Here is a 25,665-nt window from a genome sequence, read left to right as displayed (position 1 = left end):
ACTGTAAACAATTTATAGTTCTAGTCTGTTGCGTATTAAAATTAGACTGATTTACTTCTTGAAGTATTTAATGACACAAAACCGTCTGGTAGGGGATGTGAAGATTCTTAAAATAACATCTGCACAGATGTGAAGCCCTGACAGTCTAAATATATGACATATCAGTAATAAAAGAGTTGCCTTCTGTGTCTGTTTTTTTTCCTTTTCTTTACTATTTACTAATGTTTTTGCAGTTTGTAAGAGACATGTCTGCTCCCTATACACAAATTGATACAATGCTAATTTACACGAGACTTCACATAAAATGGAAGTTAAACTATAAACAGAGATCTCAGATGGCCTGTGTAGCCTTTTATTAGGCAGCCCTGTCATCATATAAATTATTGGAGACTGTGTGCAAACTGATAAATGGGTCTTACTGTGAAACCAGAATCAGATGTAACAGAGTGTTTCTGTGCAAACAGAAGGCTGCTGGCAACTGTCCGACTTCAGCACAGTTTTTTGTTTTTGCCCCCTGCTGCTGCTGCCGCCTGCTCTCAACCGCTTTCTAGGCGAGGTGCAGTTAATCTCCAATGAGCTTATTGTCTTGACTGAGAGACCCCTACTAGCAGAAATTACATACTGTGCACTTAGGTTCTAAAAAATGGTTTGTACGAGTTGCTAGACTGCAAATATGGTGTAAATCGAGACGATAACGATATGTAAAGTAGACTGAAACAGATTTCCGTAAGAGGCACTTACTTTCTCTAAGTATCCTTCAGGCAAAAATGTGTTACATAGAAAAGATTTAGAGAGCATGGAAAATTAAGGATGCCTCTGAGCTCTCCAAAATGCCTTGTATATAAAAATACTGTAAAGAGCGTTTTGTTTATGAATGCTATTGTATGTCATTGGTCTGTATGTATTTCCATATTTCTTAATGAAAGCCGTTGTCCTTTCTGTATGTCATTGACTTTTCGGGGGTCATGTGGTAGCCTCATCACAATGATAAGCTGCTTTTAATTGTATTAGTGAGTCTTACCTGTGTAATGAGCAGCTGGCAGATGCTCCCAAAGATGTTGCTCCAGTAACTGGAGGATTAGGAGGTATCATCATATGTTAATTAAGATAAGCTAAGACACGATGTTAAAGAAAACGGCCAAGCAGACGTATCACCAGTCACTACGTACTAATCATCCACATTTACATAGACCTAATTACTGTGTGTAAACTGAACCGTCTTTGTTGGTTTGACAAGAGACAAGTTGTTTAACTCAGGGTTGATCTGTTTATGGCCAATCAAGTCGCACTAAAGATATGAGCTATGGAAAAGAAAACATATGTAGAGCCTCTCACAATCCCCTGTTCCAGAAAATGTGCTTGTCTTGTCACTTGAAAGACTGTTTTCTGTGGGACCGAGCACGGCGGCCGGTTAAGGGCGTTCGTTCAGACAGATGATCTGTGAAATAAGCAACCGTAAAACGCTTTAACGGCGTACATCCATCTGGATTTACGGCATCAACCTTGGTTATTACATGCAGGCCCTGTGGTTTAGAGCATCTTATTTGTACAGAATAGGACTTGACTCCCATGAAACAGCGCAGGTATCAAGATAAATCTTTTTCAGCCACACTGAGGAATACCATTTGTGCCAGGTGTATCTTGGTAGCCCCCTGACCTTCTGTTGTTTTCTGGGAGGCAGAAAAATACCTCGGTCTGTCTCAGAGTGCTGCCTGATATGTCGCTTCCCTGTGCACGGTGCCCCACTACTTCTCCTGGGCCAATATATCTAAATGACATGGTTGGGTGCTCAAGTCATGCTGCTGAGGGGCTTCAATACCTACTGTAGTTGTGTTTATTTCCTTTGGGGTTTTTGAGTCATCGCTGATATTGTTTGTTGTGCATCTGTTTGTACAAATGTCTGTGAATTTGTACTGATATTAATTTGTGGGAATCAAAACCTGATTCTCTACTGGTGATATGGGGGGGATCCACCTCCATTCTGGGCACCTGAAGGCTGATCCACAAGGCTGGAAATATTTCTTATTTTTTTTACAAGTGTTAAAGACCAAAAGTTACCATCAAAGGTCCTGACTGGTGACCCTTGTGTGCCTGATGTGCCTGAGTGCAACCTAAACTCTGCTGGTATTTAACATCTGTTTATTTCTTTCAAGCTCTCTGTGCACATATATATCAGGTTTTAGACAACAGAACAAGTTTTAAATAGTGGCTGAAATGCAGCCCATTAAGACCATATGTTAACCAGCAGTCCCTTTAGAGCTGTTTCCACACTGCATCTTTGCACCAATTAAAATACAGATTTTGTAACCCCTGTGTTGTCTGACAAACTCTCCGTACTGTTGAGTTAAAAATAATGATTATATTGTGAATTCAGTGGTATTTACATGTAAAATGGTCAGTCAGAGAATGTTAAAAGTGATAGAAAGTCCCGGCCTCACACATTTGTTCACATCTGTGTCTCCTGTGGAGGGGTCAACTGTTGTATTCTGTGCTGTCAATCACGGACGCAGAGAGAATCTTCTTTCTGAAAGCGGTGTGGACAGGAGCGACTGAGATGTATTTAAATCATTTAACTTTACAGGCACACAAAAAATTTGTTTAAAACTGGGCTAAAACCAGGGGTTATACAATAATGTGATATTTTCAACTGGAAAAAAAGGCAGGGGGGGCAAAATATGGGACCTTTTACCCTATTCAGGACTTTCATGTTGCCATATGTAGAAGGACCCCAAGAAAGAATACATGCAAAACTTTTGTTGATATTCATTATAGACTTTTATACTATGTTAAATACATTTTCTGAAAAGGTGATGTATGTTTAGTTTCAAATGCATGACAAATGTCCCTCTTTTTATATTTCCAAAAAGAAAAATCTTCAAAAATTAAAAAAAAACCCAAATACCTGTCACCTAAGCCAGATGGCCTGGGGTCCAAAAGACCCTAAAACTTCTGAATAGGGTTCAGGCTGCAGTAGGGAGAAATCTAGAAAAGGGGGGGGGGGGAGAAAAAACAGTTGTCCAAAATATTAAAACGTGCTTGCTGGGTGACATCTACATTTAGGTGGGTTGTACTAGAATACTAAATATCTATAAATATCTCAAATTTACCCTATGGGGATCAATAAAGAATTATCTTATCTTAAATCTGAGCCGACATTAATTCCCAACAAATGTACTAGTATTTACTCTTTTTCATTTTTAAAGAAGGAAATATTTCTGATTTAAATGTTTTTCTTTGGAGCTGTACATCTTCAGGGTGGTTGGGGTAAGTGGTTAGTCTATATAGAGCCCTTACAAAGATAGTGAGACAAGTTACTGTGTGTGAGCAAGCATTTGTGTGTGTGTGTCTCTTCTGGTGTTTGTCTTCCCACTGTGGTGCACTGGTCAGGTGGGAGATTGTGTTTACAAGACACAGATTTGGCACAAGGGTTTTGTTTATGAACAATGTTGTCTTTGGTTCCCCGCGGCTCCATCTGTAAAAACTGGTCGGCCTGGAATGTCAGGCTGACCTTGGCAGCCGTTCCTGTGCTCCTCTTACAGTAGCACGTTGGTGTGCGTTGAGTTGTTGTAAAACAACCATGAACTGACTTTAAAATGAATTCAAAGGAAGCAACATAAATCAAGCAGCGAATAATCATTTGAAAATTGCAAATGCAAGCCCGGCACATTAGGACCACGGGGAGCACAGCCAACCATTAGTGAGAGTTTGTTGGTCTCACATCATCAATTTAATTAAAAATCCATTTAAGATTGAGGCCTGGGGAAAGTTTTCCTTTTCACTTTCAAGGAAGTCAAGACTTCAAGGCGGACAAAAACGAGTCTTGAGTAGCCATGCTACAAAAATTGAAGCAATGATATCTCCTGTGCCTCATCCCAGCTGGTATGAAAACATCTAAAACTGGAGCCCAAGGGGTGGAAACGGTGGGTCCTTAATAGGCTGTGCTGCTCTGTTCCCACCTGAAGAGGCTGAAGCCACCAACAATGGTCATGGAAAGAGAGTCACAGTGGTGTTTTAATTACACTGGGCCCTCCATCAATCATGCCCCATGTGTCTGACAGTTAAATCCCTCCCATATCTACCCAGGCTCGCCTCGCCCTTCACAGTCCACAGGCTGAGCACGGCAGCTACGGTCCCAGCACACAGCACTCGCTGCACATGGACCACGCTTCGGTCCCCTACAGCCACCGATAGAGCCACAGAGGAAGGAAAATCACATGGGTGACAGCAAATCACAACACAGAAGATAAATCAGGCCAGAGCATTTTGTTTGTGTGTGCGCATGCGTGTGCAAACTACATTGCCAATGGCTGATCTCACTGTGATACTGCTGTATTGTGAACCTAATCTATAAAAATAGATTTTTTTTTTTAAGGTTACTAACCTACAATCAGTGCTTCAAATGAATGCTGTAACAGCAAAAAACAGCATTTTAGCAACAATGCAAATTTGCTTTTTTTTTGAAGACAGTCAGCTGAGACCATTAATGCTACCCACACTTGCACATAACATATGAAACTTTTAGCGTAGCCTAGCACACATACTGGAACGCTGCTGCCAACTTAGCGACTTTTCTGAGTCTTTTAGCTCCATTAAAATATAGGGGGAAAAAATGCATCAAGTCACAAGTTTAGCTACTTTTAGGACAAGCCTTCGCAACTTTTTAACAGATGAGAGTCACCGGTACTGCCCTGTAGGCGCACCCGTCTTTATTTCGTTGTTCAGTGAGTGTCAGAGGAGCAGTTCACATAGATGTGAAATAACAGTGTTGCCAAAGACTGACATGGAGGCTGTGTGCCATGTGAGACAAAAACGCATTCTTTCGCTTGTGTCTGGGTGATTATTTCACATGTAGATGTAACTGAAATTACAGCACAGCCAGCATCTTTAATCTATGTGGGTGGTGATTTTGTCAGACAAAAAAAAAAAGGTTGGTAACACTGTACTGGAAACAAGGGAAACAACTAGGCTCGCTCTGTCTGGAGGTCTACCAGCACCTTTAATCCTTTATATGGTCCTCATCAAAATACTTGGAAATTTCGACGTGTTATTGGTAAGAGGACATTTTTTTTCGACTTTTTGGAAAGTGTCAGATTTAGGCTGCAAATCAAACGAAGCAGTTACCATATACAATTCCTCTCCAACCAAGGGTAAATATAGATAAATAAATAAATAATCCAAATAATATGTGGATAAATTATTGTACCAAAAAAAAAAAAATACACACATTAAGATGAAGAAACATTTATCCCCGGAAGGTATGACGCTATATCACTCTGGCTGACTCGTAATTGGTCAGAGGCCGTAATGACTGTGTCGTGATGTAGCCTGACCTTTGTTGATTGGCTGAATAAAGTCACATGATTCTGCCCCCTGCCATTTTTAAAGCCTGCGCTGGTTACCACATCCTTGCCTGATAAAAGGTTAACCCGAGATCACAATGACTTTGATTTTCAGCCTGAATCAGAACTTTTTTTAAAAAGTCAAAAAAGAAAAAATGTCCTCTTGTATCCACCAACAACACCCCAGGGTTGCAAATTTAAATTTCCAAGTATTTCAATGAGTACCCTATAAAGGGTTAAAGGTTCGATATGGGGAAATTTTGTTGTGTTTGTCTGTGGATTTTGAAGGTGTATACTTCCGCCATTTCTCAAGTACCCCCATAACTTAACAGCCTCCCAGCTTCACAGTAAGAATTTTACCGAACTACTGCGTTCCAACTGAAGAAGCAATAGATATCTCGCTCAAACACTGTATAAACCTGCCCCCATCGCTGCCTGCTGCTGTGAGGTGAATCATTCAGAATGAGCAGCTGCCTCACAAACTGACAGTTTCATGTACTCTCTAGAGCTGCTTCTGCTAACTTTAAAATCTCTCCTCCATGAGCAAAGTCCACAAAATGTTCCGCTGTTGGGTGCAAGTGTGAACGCAAGAGTCTTTATGCACTCCCAGCATCTGAGGTACCGAAGGCCCCCTGGACTACTTTCATTTTTGATGGTGACGTGCCCACAACAGCGGGAAAAGCCCTAGTGTTGGCGTGCTGTGTGGCTGATGTAGCTAACGTTGCCATTAGCTTTGATTGTTTGCCCTGAGGTCAGAGCTCCGTGGAAACTGTAAAGTTGAGGGACATTCAGAGATGGTGGAAACATGAGGCCGATTTGAATCCAATAAAGAGGGACTGGGTGGGTTAATGTGTTTTCATGTGGCCTGTTGTGCTTCAACTGAAACATAGCCGTGATAGTCTGTTACATGGCTGTTTCTCTTCTGCTCTCTGTGCTCACACACTCATTTTATTACAGCTGAATTTCCAATAAAACTGTTCTCATTTACATATTTTTCAATTTCTTTTGTGAGACAACAGAACCAGTATAATATAGTGACTGGAATGCAGGCAATTAAAACTGCATGTTAGCTAGCAGTTGCTTCAGAGACATTTCCATACTGTAGCACTGCACCGAGTTTAAACAATGATGGTGCTGTGAATTTGGTGCTGTTTCCATGCAAAATGATCACTCAGAGAAAGAGGTAGAAGTGATGGAAAGCCTCGGTCACACACACCCATTCGAGTTTGGGTCGGCTGCCGTGCAGTCAAATGTTTTGCGTCACGCAGAGAGTCGTCTGCCTGAAGGGGATGTGGACGGCAGCAGCTCAGTTACATTTAAAACACTGAAACAGGCCAAATAAAACCGGGATAGAACCACGGGTTATACAGTCATGGTCAAATGAATTCTCTGTGCTGTATTTTGAGCTAAAAACAATTGAAAGACACATTCAGTAAAGCTGTTTCCCTCCATTTATGGTCATTATGCTAACCTGAGCTACCTATTAGCTGGATTCATACTAAATGTGCAAACGTATGATTGGCGACGATCTTTTAATTGCAAGAAAGCGTAAATGCTGAACGCGTCTATATTATCTTAATATTTACTGTGATTTCTTATCTCGAGGGATACACGATATATCGGCGACCACATCGGTATTGGCCGATATTAGTGTTGTTTCCCATATATCAGTATCGGTCCGATGAACAAATTTAGTCGATGTGAAAAACCGATGATTGTCTAAAATTAGTGCCTTCATCTCTACATTTGATATTGCTGCTATTTCACAGATGTTTTTATCTAAATGGTCCTGGACTTGAACGTTAAATATGTTAAAATATGTTTGACTTTTGTTATGTAATAAAGAAGACTGTGGTCTAATTTGGTATGGGGCTTCTTATGAATAATCTTCACATTCTGACAGTGCTTACTTATACTCATTTATCAGTGTGAACACAAATTGAATATCAACATCAGTAATATCAGTTATTGGCAATAACAGAAATCCTAATATTGGATATCTGTATCAGCCAGAAATTTTAATATCGTGCATCACTACTTATCTTCCTATTCGAACTTCATTTGTTGGTTAATTTAGGTCCTGGAGGGAATTCAATGGATCAAAAGCAACCTCACAGAAGTACAAAAGGAACTCAATCAACAAGCTAATATAACTAATTTAATATAAGCTAAAAAAAAACAAAAAGCCACTAAACTTCCATGCGGGTGTCTTGAATGGCTCCTTTCTGTGCTGACATAAATGGTATTCCTAATTGCACTCAACCTAGCTCTACTATTTGCTTAAGTATCTCACCTTCCCTCTTCTAGGTAATATTATGAGTTTTGCTGATTAACAATCTGATCCACGCCGCAGCAACAGTTAACATAATGTGAACATTTCTCCGCTTGATGGAAAATAATAACACACACGCGCGTGTGCACACACACAAAAATCACAATCAGCCAACACCACTGTGATGATAATAACATTCACTGAGCAAAATGCAATTTTTCAGCCGACTGCCTTTGTTTAGGAAGTTTTTAGAGATGATTATTATTTGTGCAATTATCTGAATGATAAAAGATCCATTTCCAAAAAGAAAATATTTCCCACCTTGCTTGTAATTATTCCTTCTGTGTCTGCACACCCGCTGAGAAATGGAGAGCATATTACATTTCAGTTTGTCCGTCAGTGTGCCTTTACTGCCTGCTACAGGACCGACATTAACGAGGCATTAATTGGCATTTTCTTCGGCGCTCGCAAAACTTCAAACCTGGGAGTGGCAACAGGAAATGTCACATTATGATGCTGTCCCGCCACATTTAAAGCCTCCTTCATACACTGGCAGTCCTGTCAGGGTGCTGTGTTCTAATAGACGAGATGAGAGTATTAATGCCTCCCTCCACTGGACAGTATTAAAAGGGAGTATATTATGTTGTGGCTTGTGGGTAAATTGCACCTCATAAAATACTCTTTGATACAACAGTGAATGTATAATTGACTTCCCCTCCTTAACCATCCTCCTCAGCTAGCCTATGGGGACTTTGAAGTGAATGACCTTATGATGCTGCGGTCAATAAAAACTGATACACACTCTTGAGATTGTTGTGTATTCCTTAAATGTTATGAAAATACAATATACAGAGCAACAATACAATGCTTTGGAGACTGTTCAGTATATACATAACAGGTCTTCTGCCTTGCTAAGGAGAATGATGAGAATGAACTGGAAAGTTGTGCCTTTTTTTTTTTTTTTTCCAACGACATGCAGAAATTTCTCTTGGCTTGCTTTGGCCTTTCCGTAACTCTTCCACAGAATAAGGATCTGACGTAAGAAATTAATATCCAAAATGATACAAAACTTCCAAAACCATTTAATGTGCACACACATTCAGAACACCTATCTAGTCACGTAACTGTTCATTTCAAAAATCTGTCTGTCGTCCGATTATTACAGGTCGTCAGTGCCGCGGATCAATCCTGGGATCATTACTTGACAGTAAACCCTGTAATAATAAAAGGATGATAAAAAGGTAATCATCTGATAAACAAATGAAAAGGAAAAAAAAAAACAACAACACCTCTCGTCCTCCTTTTTTTTTTTTTTTTGTAGTGATTTGTCACCAGTCACTTGTGGAAATATGACAGTCCTCTTAAATTTAATGACCCTTTGGCAGTTTGGGGTGATTCTGAAGTAAATGTTCTCTTTCACCAACTATGGGTCTGGTTTCTGTTGAGACCCACTTTCCTCTGGAAGGCATAAGGGTGAGTTTGTTACAAGTGTGCACAGTACATTATGCCACCTCTTTTAAAGCACTGTCATTTAACCTTTCCATGTAATTGCGTAACTCCTTGGAGTCTCCCAGCTGCACGTCTTGGCACACCCACTTAATGTCCTGGCTGTGGCTTCCAGTCAGTGTGTTAACAGTGGGGTAGCTATTGTCCGAGGGGATGGTGGTGAATGTGGTGAACTTGACTCGCTTCCTCTTGGTGGTGGGGGAGTCTCCTTTGCTGTCCTTGGATATGCTGCTCGCGTCCGCCGCGCGGTGCACTTGGCTCTGCACGTTCTTCTGGGCAGAGCCTCCGTTCAGCAGGTGGCTGCCTTCCTCGAGGCCGCTGCTCGAGTCCATCATGGAGGTCTGTTCCTCCTGCTGGGGCGAAAGGCTGATTTGGCTCTCCAGCAGTTCCGTTTCGTTCCCCAGCCACACCCAATCATGGGCATGGTTCATGTTCTCCTGGCCCTCGATGGAGAGCTCCTTGTGGCGGTATTTGAGGGTATAGGAAATGCAATTAATAAGAAACACCAGGATGGCAAGGCAGAAGACCCCAAGTAGGGCGTACATGCCAATCTCCAGGTCTGTGAGCCCACGAGCGGTCTGAACGAGGTCGTCGTCCATGTTGCGACCACGGGGCAGGTCTACTTGTGCAGGGAAGTCGGCAAAGTCAATTGGCATGTTCTGGCTACCGTCATCTGAAAGTTTATCCCCATTGGGTCGACGCATTATTGCGCTCCTAGTAGTGGTGGCTCTCCTCAACACCCCATCCTCCATGTCAGAGATGGAGCTGCCGTAGTAGTGAGTGTCAAGGCCGGTCCTGTCCTGGGTGGAGGAGAGCCTGCCCCTGTTCTCCATATCATCTCCATCAGGGCCATAGTCGCTGCTCCCTCCCCTTGAGCTGTCACCATGACCAAACCTCACCCTGACGTTACAGTTCCCCGCTGCTAGGATGCTGCGACGCTTGAACTTCTGGCAGACCTCACAAACAGTCATTTCCACCCTGACCAGCAGGCCTTGACCCTCCGCCTCCGTTACAATGACAGGCCATTTCCACGAGGGGTCCTGTTTCACTGTCACCACTTCCTTATCCAGGGACGTGGCTGTCAGGACGAAAAAGTCCGAATTGTAGAGGTCTAACGGCGCCACAGAGCCGTCACTGAACTGTAGCCAGGCGCTGATCAGGGCCTCCTGCAGAAATACACACACAACAATATGCAAACAAAGAGAGAAATGGGAAATTTTGGTAATAAAAAGAAATGGAAATTATAGTGGAAAAATATTGCATCCAATCTCATTTCATGGAAATAGACCGAAACAGGTAATTTTCAACAGTTAGTTTTGAAAATTGCAAGGCCTCCTTGCTGAGTAATAATATCCTCTTTCTTGTTTTGGGCTTTTACTCTCAGGAGTGTAGTAAATTGTACAAATGAGCCACACAATGATTATTTGTATTTAATATTCCCTTTGTCAGTGCACCACATTGACGTAGAGGTTTGTGCTTGTGTATATTTTTGTAAGTTGAACTAAAGCCCTTTAAGTTGTAATGTTCTGTTAACTTAGCAGGTTTTCTTTCTTTGCTAAGGGGGAGGATACAGATTAAAAGATAGGCGCCAAATATCAAATGGTAACATTAAACATTGTTCATGACCAAGTCATACAGGGCTGCTTTCTACTACAGTGTCACAATTTGCCAAAGGACAAATCCCAAAAGGCACACAACTAGATCCCCACAGCGGTCTGTCAATGCCCCCTAATTACTGACATGAGAGGACTTACAGCGAAGTGCAGCTTGCTTATCTTCACACTTTGCGTAAAGAGATCAGGCAGATAAATGGCCTTCACGCCCTTCCTCAGTAGGAGAAAGAGTGCGCAGAGGATTGGCGAGGAGCAGTTCAGAGGACATGTGAGAGGGCACGATGGGCACATCAAAGAGGCAACAATGACAGTGGCCACGGCAAATTAGAAAAGGAAGCAAAACATGACACAAGGGCCAAGTTTGGAATAAAAAAAGTCTTCTTTTTGTACAGTAGCTGTGATGTTGCTTTTACATGTGGTCAGATTAATCTTCCACTTCTGTTAGATACCCTGAGAAATATCATTCTGTCACACTCTGGCTTTCAAGCCTTGGAGTTAAGACGGTTAGGGATAGTGTGGAACCAACAGACGTGTGTACATGAGCACACTCACACTCACACTTTCCTTGCTTGTAAAATTGCTTATTCTCATGTAATCTGGAAGTAAATCTTTTGTTTTGGAAATCAGAGGTGGCAGAATGTGCGGTTTTGTCTTCAGCAGATATAGAAGAATTCTGTCTCTCATCAAATGAAGAATAATTTAATATGCTAGGAGATAATAATTACTGTGTACAACAAATTAACATCATTCTCTGTCTTAATCAGATCTGGCTAAATGGTGTGCAAGTAATTACTGAAATTACTAGAATTGTTTTTAATCTATTAGATAAGAATCACAAGTCATTTTTATAAAGGAGGCATTATATTAAACTGTGGTGGCTAAGAGAGAAATGAGGCGCTATGCAAAGCTCAGTTCAGGTTGCAGTCTCTTATCTTCATTATCAGTTAGCCTGATGATTCTCTCAATTTAGCCATTAATCCTTTTGTCTATAAATTGTTAGAAAACAGAAAAAAGCTGACAGTTGTTTCCTGCCGCCCAAGGTAATGCGAATTTGATGAACACATGATATATGATTTGAGCAGCATTTAAAAATGTAAAGATATTCAGTGTACTATCAGTGGGTGAGAGAAGTTCGAATTTTCTGATTGAAAAATTACAAAATCGATTCATAGATTATCTAAAAAAAATGTATACATTTTTGTCAATCGATCGATCTATGAATGAAATGCAGCAGCTCTGATTTTACGGCCTCCTGACCTGTTTGGGACTCTGCAGAACCTCCTGTGTGGTGGTAGTAGCTAGGATGGCCTTGTTGCTTCCTGGACTGAGCTGCAGGTTCATGGAGAGGCCCGTCACCAGCTGGACCCACAACTCTGAGATGGTCACTTTGTCATCTGCCACTGTGACGGTCTTCTCTGCCAGGATGGAGTCTGACAAAGGAGACAACACCTACAAGGTGCAAAAGTAAGACAGCGAAGAAAAGAAAAAAAAAAGAGTGTGTAAAGGATTACAGATTACAACTCTGAAGTAATTTTTAAAAGATGAAAAATTTGATTTACTTTCCCTGTAATAATAACACGATTGCCAAGCAGTAACATGTGACATTCTGGTATAAACAATTACAACAATGGCGACTCAACCCATTGTATCGGCTGTTTATGAAAGCTTTTTCATTTCCTGTTCTAAACACCAGGGGTCGAGGAGGTCTTTCCCGAGAGAAATCAGCAGCGACAGCAAACACAGCTGAATACAGAAAAAGAGCAAAGCCTGCGGGAACTTCATCAACAGAAATTCCAAGCCGGAAAAAAAAAAAGTCACCATTGGTCACGTTGCTTGATTGACAAGTGATTCCTGGCAAGTGGAATGCAGAAACATCACATCAATGTGCATTTAGCTGTGAGGATGTCACCGACATGAAAAAAAAGCGGATTACCGCGAGTTATAGGTGATTTAAGAAAATGTCTTTCCAAGTGTTTCATCTAACATAAAAGGCTCACAAGCTCCTGCGCAATATGCGAAATGATACACAAAACCTACTTCTTTTTTTAAAAATGTTATCTCTCTTTACTCAGGCTGGGTAGATCAAACAACAACTCAGCTTGGCTGCCATCCAGCCCCCATGCTTCCTGTAGGTAAGAATCCATTCCCTTTGATTAATACTGGTAATGTGGAGGAGAGACACACTTGAACCCCCAAAACAGAAGCAGGAAGTCTAACTGTGCTTATGATGAATGCTATGTGAGCTATGTGTGACTTCCTCTGCATGCACATCTTCATAAGCATCTCCTCGTGCGTCAGGTAACGTGACGCGTGGCATGGGTAGTCACAGCTGTCAGACCTTCGCACTCATCATGTATTCCGGTTTGTGCTTGTTTTGTGAGAGCGTGGAGGGTTTTGCGGAGGTGAACACAGACAGACGGATGCGTCCTCGACACCGCTCTCAGAGAAGTTGATATTCATTCAGTTAGCGTGAAGAGTCTGACAATCCGAAAGGGCCGAGGGGGGGAGGACCCGCTCGCTGCTGAGGTCCTGAAGTACAGGCTGTGACACACCATAAGCACCTGTCTGCTCGAGAAAAAAGGATGTACTAGTCAACCCGTGGCAGCGACATTGGCAACTGTTATTGTCCTTGGAATAAACAATATGTTTCTGCTCCTACAGTATTATGCTATTTTTTATTTTCTTTTGTTGACAGAATATTGTACCATACTGAAACAGAGTAAAGTCTACATGCATCAGTTTTAGACAATATTTTATATAACTGAACGTTCCCAGTTCGGTGATGCTTAAACAGTCATAGAAGAGACATAAGAATAATTACCACATAATATTCTGGGATCATTTACACAGATCTTTGCCAAGATCTTTGGCAGCCAAGCAAGTAACAAGACTGAAAACAGGCACGGATCCTCCAACACAAATATATCCAAAACTTACAGAGATTCAAGCAACAGCAGATTGCAGATTGAACGCATTTCACTACTGTTGGGAGCTGTTTCTGATCCTCCTCTTTCTGTGCACAAAACATCGACTGAGAGACAGAGAAGGACAAGTGGCTTGACCCTCTTTAAGACAGGAAGCAACAACTTTAATTTGGGGAGGACCGGCACAAGTGGGACAACTTGAACTACTAACACCTCAGAGCACCTGCATAACACTGAGATAAACAATACCAACTATAACCCTTTATTTAGGTCTGCATATTAAGGAAACACTGTTAAACTTAAGCAAGACTCAGGTACATTACAACTGTGGTATTATTTTTTAGATATTTAGCCATCAACTGTGAGATCATTTTACTACAAAATTAGTTGCTAAGATCCAGAGAGCACATTGCTATCGGGAGGTCCAACAGGGTAAAAAACATGTGCAACCAGACAAGACTGTAAACCAGCCAATAGCTCAACCAGATTCTTTTAACCAGTTTGTTCAGAGATAAAACTGAAAGTAAGCATTCCAAAAGCTGACAACAATTGCTTATTAGCCCCGGTAAACTACTGTATAGCCGTACAACCGTTACAAACTAACTTAGTGTGTTTTTGACTGATTAACTGTAATTTGTTTGCATGCACAGTTCAGATTTACAGTTTGCTCTTCCACTTGTTTTAACTAACCCGACGTTTCGTGTCCAGACTCCTTACTGACTGACTGACATTCACATTTTGTGTTGTACCAACAAATCTGCCAATCAAAGGTCTTGCTGTTTTCCCAGATCTCAGCATCAAACTTGATAAATTCAATGGTATTATTACTAATAGGAATGGCAGCCACAATTTTTCTCTATGCAATGTCTTTTTAAAGAGTTAGTTTCTCATTCTTTAAAGTGTGGCTGTATGAGGTAATTATCCATAGTCAGTGTCGGTTGGTAGACCCCAGTTTAAAGAAGAAAAAAAAGGTCCTAATAAAAACACATTAGTTGGGATCTGAACTAACCCCTTAAATCAATCAATGAACCAAGTAAGTAATAGAGGCAACAGCAGACCAGCAAACTATCCTGTTCTGCATCTGCAAGGTAAAATTGTGGTTTCTATCAAAGGGATCTGTCTGTAAAGGGATCCCAGATTGATATAATGGCTTCAGTTCCCTCTTGGAACTGGCTGTCTGACGCCAAAGCAAAGCAATGAAAATATTTTAGATGTGGAATACATTGAAATTGAGTTTTATGTGTAGCTAATGTACATTTTGCTGCTGGCCTCATCCGGTGTTTCTCCAAACTGTGGTTGTGCCGACCACCATCAGCGAAAACAGTAACTGTGAATAATTATCTCATACAACTCCACTTAGAAAAAATCCAACTTAAAGCCAACGCGTGGTTCACCTGGATAGTGGTCATCCCCACGTCGAGTCCCACCAGTATCCTCCTGTCCAGCAGCTGTGCAATCTGGGGTTTCTCAACCTTCAGGAAGTCCCACACCAGCTCTGTAATGTCCACCTGCCAGTCCGTGCCCAGCATGTAGCTGGTCTGGCCTCGAGGATCCGCTGACTCAGCTACAAAGTGGGTCAGGACTTTGATCATGGCATGCTGGTACTGCAGAGTGCAGCTGCGCCCTCGTCTGTCATCATCGTCCTCGTCCTCGCTGTCCCTTGTGGATCTGGCAAGACAAAAAAAACAACAACAACCTGATGTGCAAACTGGAATGCTAGTGGCGTAGATCCCAGTGTTGGTTGGTCCTCTCCTTTAGTCCAGACTGATAGATTGCAACCAATAAATATTGTATGGATTCCCATCGAAGGCGGCACAGTTAGAGCAAAGCAGGGAGTTAATGGCAAATGTTATCTACAGCCAAGGCACACTGAGGAGAGAAAATCTAAACAGGAAAAAACTGTAGCAAATGCCTTGTTATTGGCAATCCACACTACAAGCATTGCTGAAGGTTTGACCTCTTCATGCAATTTGGTGCCGACATTCATGGTCCCCAGACAGTGACTCTTACAGTGTGAAGCTCCTTTGACTTTTCCTTCAGCACCACCCTTGACATTTGTAGGTTTGAGTGAATTGTGAAAACGAAATGACAACTGCAATATGGACTGCTATGAAATATGGTACAGACAATCCCAAAAATGTCAATGTGATGAATTCTGGGTGTTGGACAAAACTGTATTTATCCTCCTCTGGAAGAATATTAGGACTCCCACAAACACCTATTAGATTTAGCAAGAAACCGCCTCATAGTGACACTCTCTTGCTATCACACGTATTTATGCTCCTGTTCTGGGATGTTCAAGTCTTTTGTATTTGGTTCTTGATACTGTTTTTAGGTCTCTCTCTGAATGGACACTCCATTAAAACTTTTAATAACTGCAGTGACACATGTTGTCTTTATAGTAGGATGCCCCTGTGGTCTGGTGTACGTTGGACAAACACAAAGAGTTTTTAAGAGTTGCATATCTGCATGAACAAAAGGCTGCAATACATACACATAACATGGATTATGCTATTGACCGACATCATGTAGAGGCTAACCACTGCAGCATCATTACAGTTGTACAAAGTACAAAGAAAAAAAAATCCTTTAGAGGTGACGATATCATAAACTTGCTGCTCCAAAGAGACATGCTGGATGCACACTTTAAACACAGTGAAGCCCTTTGGTATAAATGAAGAACTGAATTTGTGATGTTTCAAGCTGTCACACTTGACAGGCCTTTATTCCAGCACTTTAATACTCTTATCCTTGTAATTTTAAGAGAAGTTTGTTTTGTTTCTGACATGATGTTTGCCCTCTGACATAAATAAACTGCTTGATTTGTCATGTTCCCTTTGGGTTGTCATCTTTGACAGATGTTTGTTCTGATACCTTTTTGTACTTTTATCTCTGCAACTTTAAGAGAAGTGTGTGCTCCTTCATTTCTGACAAGTGTTTGGGGTGTGGCGCTTTGACACTGAACTTGCTTTAGGTTGGTCGTTTTTTTTCTTTTTTTCTATTTTGGCTTATGCTTCCATTCAGACACTATGGGTAATAACATGCAGAGCCCATTCCGTTCTGCACATATGGAGAGCAGCTGGCCTGTCAGGTGACAAACATTTGTTTGTATTAGGTGGCATCTCTTTACATTGAACACTTACTGTCAAAATGTCAGCATGATGTTGTAATTCTATTGATACAAGCATTAATACTCGTGTACAGACTCCATTTTCTGCAGATGATGACACATATTCATGTCTCAATCAAGGCTTTTTGTTGTAGCACCAACATCAAGACAAAATGTAATTTGGACAATGCTTTGTTTTATGACAAAGTAAATACATTCTGATCAGATTTAACTGCCCTTTGCATTGTGATTGGTGCTGATTATTACATGTAAGCACACTAAACTAAACGGAAACGTTACCAGAATTATACCGACTGCACATTTGCATGATTATATTTACATTGGAGCATGTTAGCATGCTGACACTACGGTGGCCGATGGGGGCAAATTTCGTGCATATACGCAAACGAGCTGCATATACATGAATGCGTTGCATAAACAGAAACACATTGCAAAAAAAAACGCTGCATATTCAGTCACACAACTGAAGTGTCACAGGCCTCTAGGGGCAGTAGTGAGCTTTTCACCTGAGAGGCAGACAACGGTGAGCAAGACAAGCAATGTTGGTTGAGGGACAAGCTGTGGCTAGTGGGAGGAAGCCGGAGAACCCGGAGAGAACCCGCGCTGCACGGGGAGAACATGCAAACTCCACGCAGAAAGATCCAGGTACCCACACCGGGACGCGAACCAACGACCTTCTTGCTGAGAGGCAACAGTGCTAACCAACTGCGCCACCTTACAGCCTGAGCTGATTACAATAATGCTAAAATATTAAAATATGATAAAAGGTTAGAACCGTAATCAATAAATAAATCGGCTAATAAATAACTAAAAACAAATAATAACAGTGATGAAATAACAATTATAATAGAGGGACATCAGTCCATTGCACGGTGCCCATGTGGGGTGACGGGGACAGCAACAACAGCGAAAGCAAAAGCCAGCTCAGGAGCCTCTGCCATCAGCTGAATCATCATACAGCCTTATGGCTGTTGGGAGGACGGACCTCCTGTGCCGATTGCAGGGAGATGAGCCGCCCACTTGGCTGCTGCTATACGTACATCATTTGCCCCTGTCAACCACCACATGATACTAACATGTTTGCAGACCCTTCATCTTCTCCATCATGTATTCCATTATAATGCATCAATGCTGTACAAAACACATAATTGAATGTAGTGCACTCGACAGTAAAAGACAGTTGTTATATACAGTCTAAAAATGGTAGAATCTAAAATAATTGAGCCAAGTGTGCACACTGCATCTTCTAGGTGTACAATAAAACTCTGAATTGATGCACGGTTTGTAGTATTTTCAGCAGCATTCAAAGCTGAACTGATTTCAGTCAAACACAAACAGATTGGTGTAAGTCATACAGGGATGTTTACCTGACGATCAAGTTATAATGTCGTTCATCAGACTGTAAGAGATGATCAATTCAGCAAATGGCAATCATTTTTCTTTCTCAGTGCATCTCCCCTTCACCATTCTGGAACACGTGGTCTGGAGTGGGAATGTGCATACACCTCCTTACTGCTTTGCTTAATAGCCTCCCTGATTGCGCTGTTGCGAGCAAATCTAATTTTATTACTTTAGGCATTAAATCAGCCAACAGAGGCACAACTCTTTCTCACCAGGAAAATTGCTTTGAGTATGACAAACTAGGTATAAACGGTTACAATACAGCTGCGATATCATTAGATTTTGTCCATAACTGCCTTTTTATTTTTGCCTCAACAAACACCTTTATAGAAATAACAGATAAAGCACCCTGAGATGTTGAGAAAGCAATGTTTGAACGGTTGATCGGGGAGAATAAATGCTGTAACAGCTCTTCAGTGTTACACCAGGGCACAGTTGGGGTACTAGCAAACAGAAAAGCGCTTTGTCAACACAACAACTAATCATACGCTGTACCGCAGACTGACATGCACCTTTCTGTCTAATCATTGTCATTTGTTCCTCTGTCTCCCTCTCTCACTCACATACACACCAGTAAAGGTTGCGATCACGATAAAGGGGAGAAGAAAAGAAATTAATCTCTTAAACTGTTTTTCTTGCGATTATCCGCTCTGCTTGTCTCTTTCTGTCTGAATCCCCTGAGAAATCTGACTGCATGTGAAGCAGTGGGAATAAAGATGTTAGATGCACGCTCCAGAGGAAAGCCAGGGGTACAGGGAGATTTGAAGTTAAGGGCTTAAAAGCTTTGCTGGCGGGACTGATTTCACATGCAACTGAATGACAGCCATTAGCGGAGAAAATTATTCTGCAGTGAATATTGAAAGAAGACCTATATATTCAGGACTTGTGTATCGTCAAGAGCAAGCCGGCCAAGAGACGATATCTCCATTTCAAACCACAACAGCGAGTTGTGGACACCGCTGGATTCTGACTGCACAGTTTGGCAGACAAAGTTATATATATATTATTATAAATGTTGAATCTTGTAATCTTCAATCTTCTAAAAATATCAGCGTATCTCCAACAACATGGCCCAAACAATCTACCAACTGTCACCAGATTTTGATTGAAATGCTGCCAAAGCCTGATTAGTGCACAGTATGTGTCACTTTTTTCTTCTAAGATTACTTTTTGGGGCATTTTAAAGCCGTTATTTGATAGCAGCAGTTGAGAGAGACGGGAAACAGAGAGGAAGAGGGTAGTGGAATGACAAGCACCAAATGCTGCCCAGTCGAGAACTGAACCGCTGACATAAGGACATGGTCAAATTCATTGTCGTTTTGAGCGCAGACTACAGAAGACATGATGGATAGACAGCAGTGTTGTGTGATCAGTCAAAGTTTAATCACAACAGAAAACATGGATGGTTATTGGGCACATCTGCTGAACAAACACTGTTTCAAAAGTTATATTTCACACTATTTTAAACTTCTCAATATTTCATTGATTTTACCTCAATTCCAACAAAACAGAAATCACAGGAAGACCTCAGAAACACATCCTCTAACCATATAGTTCCTCTGGATGGCATCACCTTGGCTTCCAGTACTGCTGTGAGAAGCCTTAGTATTATTTTTAACCAGGATATGTCCTTTAACTCACACATAAAACAAGTCTCTACAACGGCCTTCTTTTACTCTCATACTGCAGATTTATTTGTTCCCAGAGTTTCCAGAAGTAGAATGACAGCCTTCAGTTATCAGGCTCCTTAGCTGTGGAATCAGCTCCCAGTTGTTCGGGAGGCAGACACCTGCTCTACTTTAAGGATTAGACTAAAGACTTTTCTCCTTAATAAAGCTTATAGCTAGGGCTGCTCAGGGTCACCTGAACCATCTCTTAGTTATGTCGATGTAAGTTTAGACTGCTGGGAGACTTCCCATGATGCCCTGAGGACATCTCTTCCACTGTACTGTTTCTCTCTTCATACAACAAGTGCATGTCACTGGCTTGTGTGTTGTTTCTCTCTAAATCTTACCCTCACCCCAATCAGTCGAAGCAGATGGCCGCCTCGCTGAGCCTGGTTCTGCTGGAGGTTTCTTCCTGTTTTTTTTTCTTCTCACTGTCGCCAAGTGCTCGCTCTAAGGCATGGGTGTCAAACTCAAATAAATGGTGGGCCAAAAAAAAAAAATCTGGGACTAAGCCGCATGCCAGACTCAATATTTATTGAAGAATTCACTACAACAGTGCATGTTTTCCCTAATGATAGACTTTTTCATATGGAAGCAAACTTGCTCAAACTCTGGATTTGGAAAACGTGCCATGACCCCCCCAGCCCTTGCCTATCTCCCTCTTTTTCTCCCTCTCTTTTCCCTTCTCTCTCTGTCTCTGTCTGTCTCTTGCTCTTTGTCCCTCTCTGCCTCTATGCATCTCAGCACCCAATCAAGGACAAGCACCCACAGCTGCAACTCCAGACTCACCTGTTCACAATCACCACAGCTCCCATAAAGATGTTATTCATTCCACCACACCCTGCCAGACCAGAGACATTCCTCCCTCATGTTTCTACCAGTCCCCATTTGGTCTCCTGCCTGCCTTGATCCACTATCTGTCTCAAGCCTGCATTTCCCCAGCCAGCTTTCTCCTGCCACCGGTTCCAGCCTGGATTCCTCGACCCTGTCTGCCCCCTCCATTTTTGTCCCCTTTTTGTGAGTAACCCCGTTTGTTTGAGTAGCTTTGTTTTTTTTAATTATTTTTAGAATTTGTTAGGTTTTTTTCCCCTCTATTCTGTGTTTAGAGTTTTCTAGGTATTTTTTGTATTTTTGCCCCCTTGTAAGTTTGCTCTGGTTTTCCCTGTTCTGTTCCCCCCTCCCCATTTAGTTACCTCCCTCCTGTTTCGGTTTCTGTTTATCTATCTTTTAATAAATCCCTTTGTTATATTCACCTGTCTGCCTGTGCCTGGGTTCTCAGCCCTCCCCTGCGTGACAAAAAGCAACTATAATAATAATAAAGGCTAAAAAGCCCAAACAAAAAATGCATTTAATGATGAAGAGAAAAACAAAAACGTTTGCAAATTTGTGAACAGATAATCTGCCTCCCACCTGTCTTGAAAGCTCCTGTTTTCCATATTTTGTTTGGCCTTTTTTTGTGAGGGGTGGCTTAAATTTTCCCGAGGTGACTGGGAACATGAGGTTGCTAATGAATGTCGAGGGCTGCTAATGATCATCAACAGAAAGGTGAGGGGATGCTTATGGGTCTTCATTGAGGTGCCAACCAACTAGCAGAGTGTTCTGGGATGTGTATTGTTAATGGTGCATGCATTATATACCGGTGGGCCAGCTCAAATAGACATTTTATATAAATACACTGTGGGGGCCCGGTTTGGCCTGCGGGCCTGAGTTTGACACCTATGCTCTAAGGTAAACCAAAGGAAGGTTTGGATTTGTTGGGTTTCTCTGTATAAATTTGTAAGGTCTTCATTTTATTAGTGCCTTCAGATGACATATGCTGTAAAATTGTGCTCTATAAATAAAACTGATATTAATAAACTGTTTTCAAAAGCTTCTAACACTAGATGTTGTGTTTCTAAGCAGCACACCACCAGATTGCTAGGATGGAGGATTTGCTCAATAATGTTTAGTTTTCTCAAATACTTGAAGCGTCCTCCCTGGGTTACTTCAGTTCACCGCAAGTAATTAAAGGCCAACCTTTGAATTCGTATATACATAAAAGAGCTACTAGCTGCATAAAATGGAACACACGCATTGTTTATTCCAATAGCCTAACAAGGTTTGTAATTCATGAATTTGTGATCAAACATTCATTGTTCTTTTAAATTTCTGTTCTCCTTTCATAAATTCTTGTCCTCTATTGTCTCTCTCACTGCTCATTTACATGTTACATGCAGGAGAGGAAACCACTTGCCAATAATTTCTGTCACCATCTTGTTACTCCAGTGGCAGTAATTGAAAGTTTCTCACCAACGACTGCTTTGGTTTAAATCCTGTTGAATCATTTTTGGAGTGTTTTTGAACGCAAACAGAATCTGTTACTTGACATTCATGGTCAATAAAATGACAAATGGCACTGATGTTGCAGATTATGTCCTGACATATTGACTGAATCAGCGTTTAAGCACTACATTTATAAGGACATTTATATATGCGGATATTAGTCAGGTGTAATGGATTCAGGAGTAAACAAGCTGATAGTGAAGTCCAACCGTTTTAGCTCCGGTATAAATCTGATCTGCCAATGCTTGTGCAGCCATCTCAAAATCTAATCTAAGGTTAATCTAATAAACAAATCACACTCAGTGCTGAGAACAACCTGCTTCACAAAGCAATTTTTCTTTCCGCTTCATTCACTTTCAAGCCCAGCTCTGACTTCAGAGGAGATACTGCATATTAATGTGTGTGTCATGCTTATTTTGGTTGTGCCCCGTGGATCGTGTGCTGTATTTGTTCTGGCATTTTGCTGCATTTTATTTTCTGCTACAATAACATGATGAAGGTCATTTGGACAGAAATAGGCAGTGTTGTTTCTATATATATAGAGGCGCAGCTCTGTCTGACAATGCTTGATTGCTTTTTCTTATTATTTGAATCTTGTAGGGGTTTTAACACAGCTGTTTATTTTACAGCAGAGAGAGCGAGAGCGTGTTTAGGGCAGCTCAGTAAAACCACAACACTAAAAACTGAGTAATGAAAGGTAAGAGCAAGAGAAAATTTTAAACGGTAATAAACAGGGGGAAAAAGAAATCTCAATATACATATCTTGAAAGAAGTGTTAAAGGAGTGGTTCATGTCAGAATGCTACGCCTACACTTAGGTTTGCTGTCTGCTCAGGCTTATCTTGTTCCTGTTGTGACAGGGCTTAGGAAGGGAAGAGGTGAGCCATACAGGCAGTGCCAGTCAAAAACTGTGTGAGGAGTACTTTTGCAGTTATAACAGGCGTGATGTCTCTTTATTTTTTATTCCTCTCTCTCCCTGCAGCATGGCCAAAACTTGCCAGCCTGTCTGACAGAGGAAGGTCCCACCACTTGCTATTGTTGCTCGTTGGCTTATTTCCTTGTGGGCTTATGGATAGTGGACCAAGGCCCATTCTCACCAACAGGCATAGTGCTACTTTGCAAGGTCACGCCTGTTATCCCCTGATAAACAAAGACGGGTGGAAGACAGGCAGAAAACAAAGCTCTCTGCAGCCCATCAGCACTGGTGCTGTTGTCAACAATGACAACACAGCTTGGCTGTCCCCACTGATAAAGGCATACCAGCACACAGCTGGAAAAGCAACATCCTCGACAAGCCATGGCATTAGTTGAATGCTGTACCTCTGTCACTCAAAATAAGAGGGGAGCAGGGATAATTAGAGTAGCCACACTGGTGCGTGGGATGACTCCAAGTCCAACTTCAACGCTTTTCCAGAAGTAATTACTGCAGGTAGGCTGATAGCTGCTCCATCAATTGATGGATTTCAACAGTTGCAAAGTAGCAGCGCACAGCAGTGCTGGCAGAGGTGCTGCCAGTGATGAAGCCCCAGGGGAGAGGTCTGACCTCCAGACAGCTCTAATAATGTTCTGTCCTACTGACACCTAAGAGGCGCAATGGCAGGCCACCTTAAGCCAGCCGTAATGACAAGCTGTATTGCACAGGTCAGCCATTTTGTTATCAGCCAAGAATTGTCAGTAGGACTCAGAAGTCAGGAGGAGAAAGGCAGAGTGGTTTTCAGTCACACTTCCCATCATTATCTCATCTTTGCCATGACTACAATCAAAAATATCATGTGGAATAAAGGCTATTTGCAGCTCTATTAAACCAGCTATCACGACTGCAAAGGGGACAAAGGACTGTGATGATGACGATCACTTATATGAAGCCAAGAACAACACCTCAACACAACGACATTATTAGAAAATGAAAAATGAATAGTTGACCTTCATGCTCTGTCCTTGGACAACAGTAAATTATGACTCTTATACCCTGTACAAAAACTGAAATGAGTTAATGAGCAAATGTTAAATTTATAAAGCGACTTATAACCTCCCCAATTAGTAAAATAAAAGCTCTCCAATTAAATCCAAACAAATGCAAACAACTACTTTTCATTGAATTCGTTTCTCTAGTTAGACTTCTCCTGACAAATCCAGTAAAACGGTGAATGAGCTGCACAGTATTTAATCACTGAGCATGTTAAAGGGCGAGACTTGTGGTGTACTCTAATAGAGCAGACACATTTATTAAATAGGTCAGAACACACAAAGACACAAAGCCCTGCGACTAACAGGTCCATGCAGCGCTGTACCTCTGACTGGTGGCCGCGATGGGCACCCTCCATCCTTTGATCTGGCTCAGCTCAGTGTCTGACACCTCAATCTGGAGAGGGAGACGAGGGATCCACACGTTGAGCTCCAGCTGAGCGCTCAGATATCCATAGGTGAAGTTCACCATCATCTTCACTTTGCCCTTCATCTCCTTGCCATTCACAAAAACATAGTCGCACCTGTCAGACACCTGCGTGGGAGGAGAGGGAAGGATTAAAAAGGACAGCATTTAAGTTGAGCTCTTCTGACAGTTGCACTAGATGACTACACAGTGAATTACACAGTGCAATATACTGTAAAGCACACCATGTAGGCCAGGCCATGCCAGTTGATTATAAGGCTTTACACTTCTGAGCTCTCTACTGATATAGTATTCCTGTAACTACTTTGAACAAGATGAAAGGTCCTCTATCTGCTCCACACTCAGGAAAAGAGGGAGGAGGGCAGCAAGGACATCTTTGAACCTGAGGGAAAACAGGTCGTGGTCTGCTGTTTTATTATCGCTCAGCCTGCAGCTAAAAGAAGAACCAACAGATGGAAACTAGTAAGAGGAGAGCAGTTGTCTCTTGATAAAATGACCAAACTGACAGCCATCTGTTTGGTAAATTGCTTTACAAAAGGAATGAGTGGGCCAATTTTGTACTATCGAAAGACACAACTCCTTGTTGCTTTGACTCCGTCTCTTTAAAGCCCACCCCCTGTGGTTCTTTACTCAAACCAGCGTTTGATTATTGTCCAGAATCTCTTCTCTCTGTTGCTAAAAAAAAAAACGTACAATATGGCTGTGCAAGCATCACACATAACATACTCTTTAGTGGGATATTTAGTGGACAAGCACACTCACACTTACAGAGGTAATTAATTAGTATATCCTCAATAAAGATGCACAGTTTTTTATGGGCATTTTGTCAGTTTTATTGATCCCATCATATAGCAGACTAGCATGGATGCTACCAGATGGAACTAGATGGTCTGGGGAAATATCTTTTTTCTACTTCCAAGTTATTTCTCCACAGTGAGATAAAACCATAAACAGCCATTCATCACAAAGCTGTGGCAGGATATCCTCTGTGACCAAGAAGAAAACTTTGTGTGTGACAGATTCTATTCTGTACTTTGTGTGAGTCTCCTGCTCTTCACCTCTAGCATGAAGCCAGCTGTAGAGTTCCTGTGGTGCCGTGT

The 25,665-nt window shown here is 41.6% G+C and overlaps 1 protein-coding gene across 1 annotated transcript in view; it reads right to left on the bottom strand.

Annotated features, from left to right (window-relative positions):
* Positions 1 to 9,094: 9,094 nt before the first annotated feature.
* si:dkeyp-14d3.1 (transmembrane protein 132C) overlaps positions 9,095 to 25,665 on the bottom strand; it is a 152,794-nt gene continuing 136,223 nt past the window's right edge. The window contains exons 6-9 of the mRNA XM_008306080.1: positions 24,465 to 24,673; positions 15,049 to 15,322; positions 11,988 to 12,179; positions 9,095 to 10,283 (exon numbers count right to left, since the gene is read on the bottom strand). Of these exons, the coding sequence (XP_008304302.1) occupies positions 9,114 to 10,283; positions 11,988 to 12,179; positions 15,049 to 15,322; positions 24,465 to 24,673 (1,845 nt within the window). The 3' untranslated portion in view covers positions 9,095 to 9,113. The remainder of the gene's footprint in view (positions 10,284 to 11,987; positions 12,180 to 15,048; positions 15,323 to 24,464; positions 24,674 to 25,665) is intronic.

This window comes from Stegastes partitus, unplaced genomic scaffold (genome assembly GCF_000690725.1).
Source record: "Stegastes partitus isolate 25-593 unplaced genomic scaffold, Stegastes_partitus-1.0.2 Scaffold44, whole genome shotgun sequence".
Classification (NCBI taxonomy): Eukaryota; Metazoa; Chordata; class Actinopteri; family Pomacentridae; genus Stegastes; species Stegastes partitus.
Note: the sequence above shows the minus strand (reverse complement) of the source record. Positions and strands in the feature narration are given on the sequence as shown.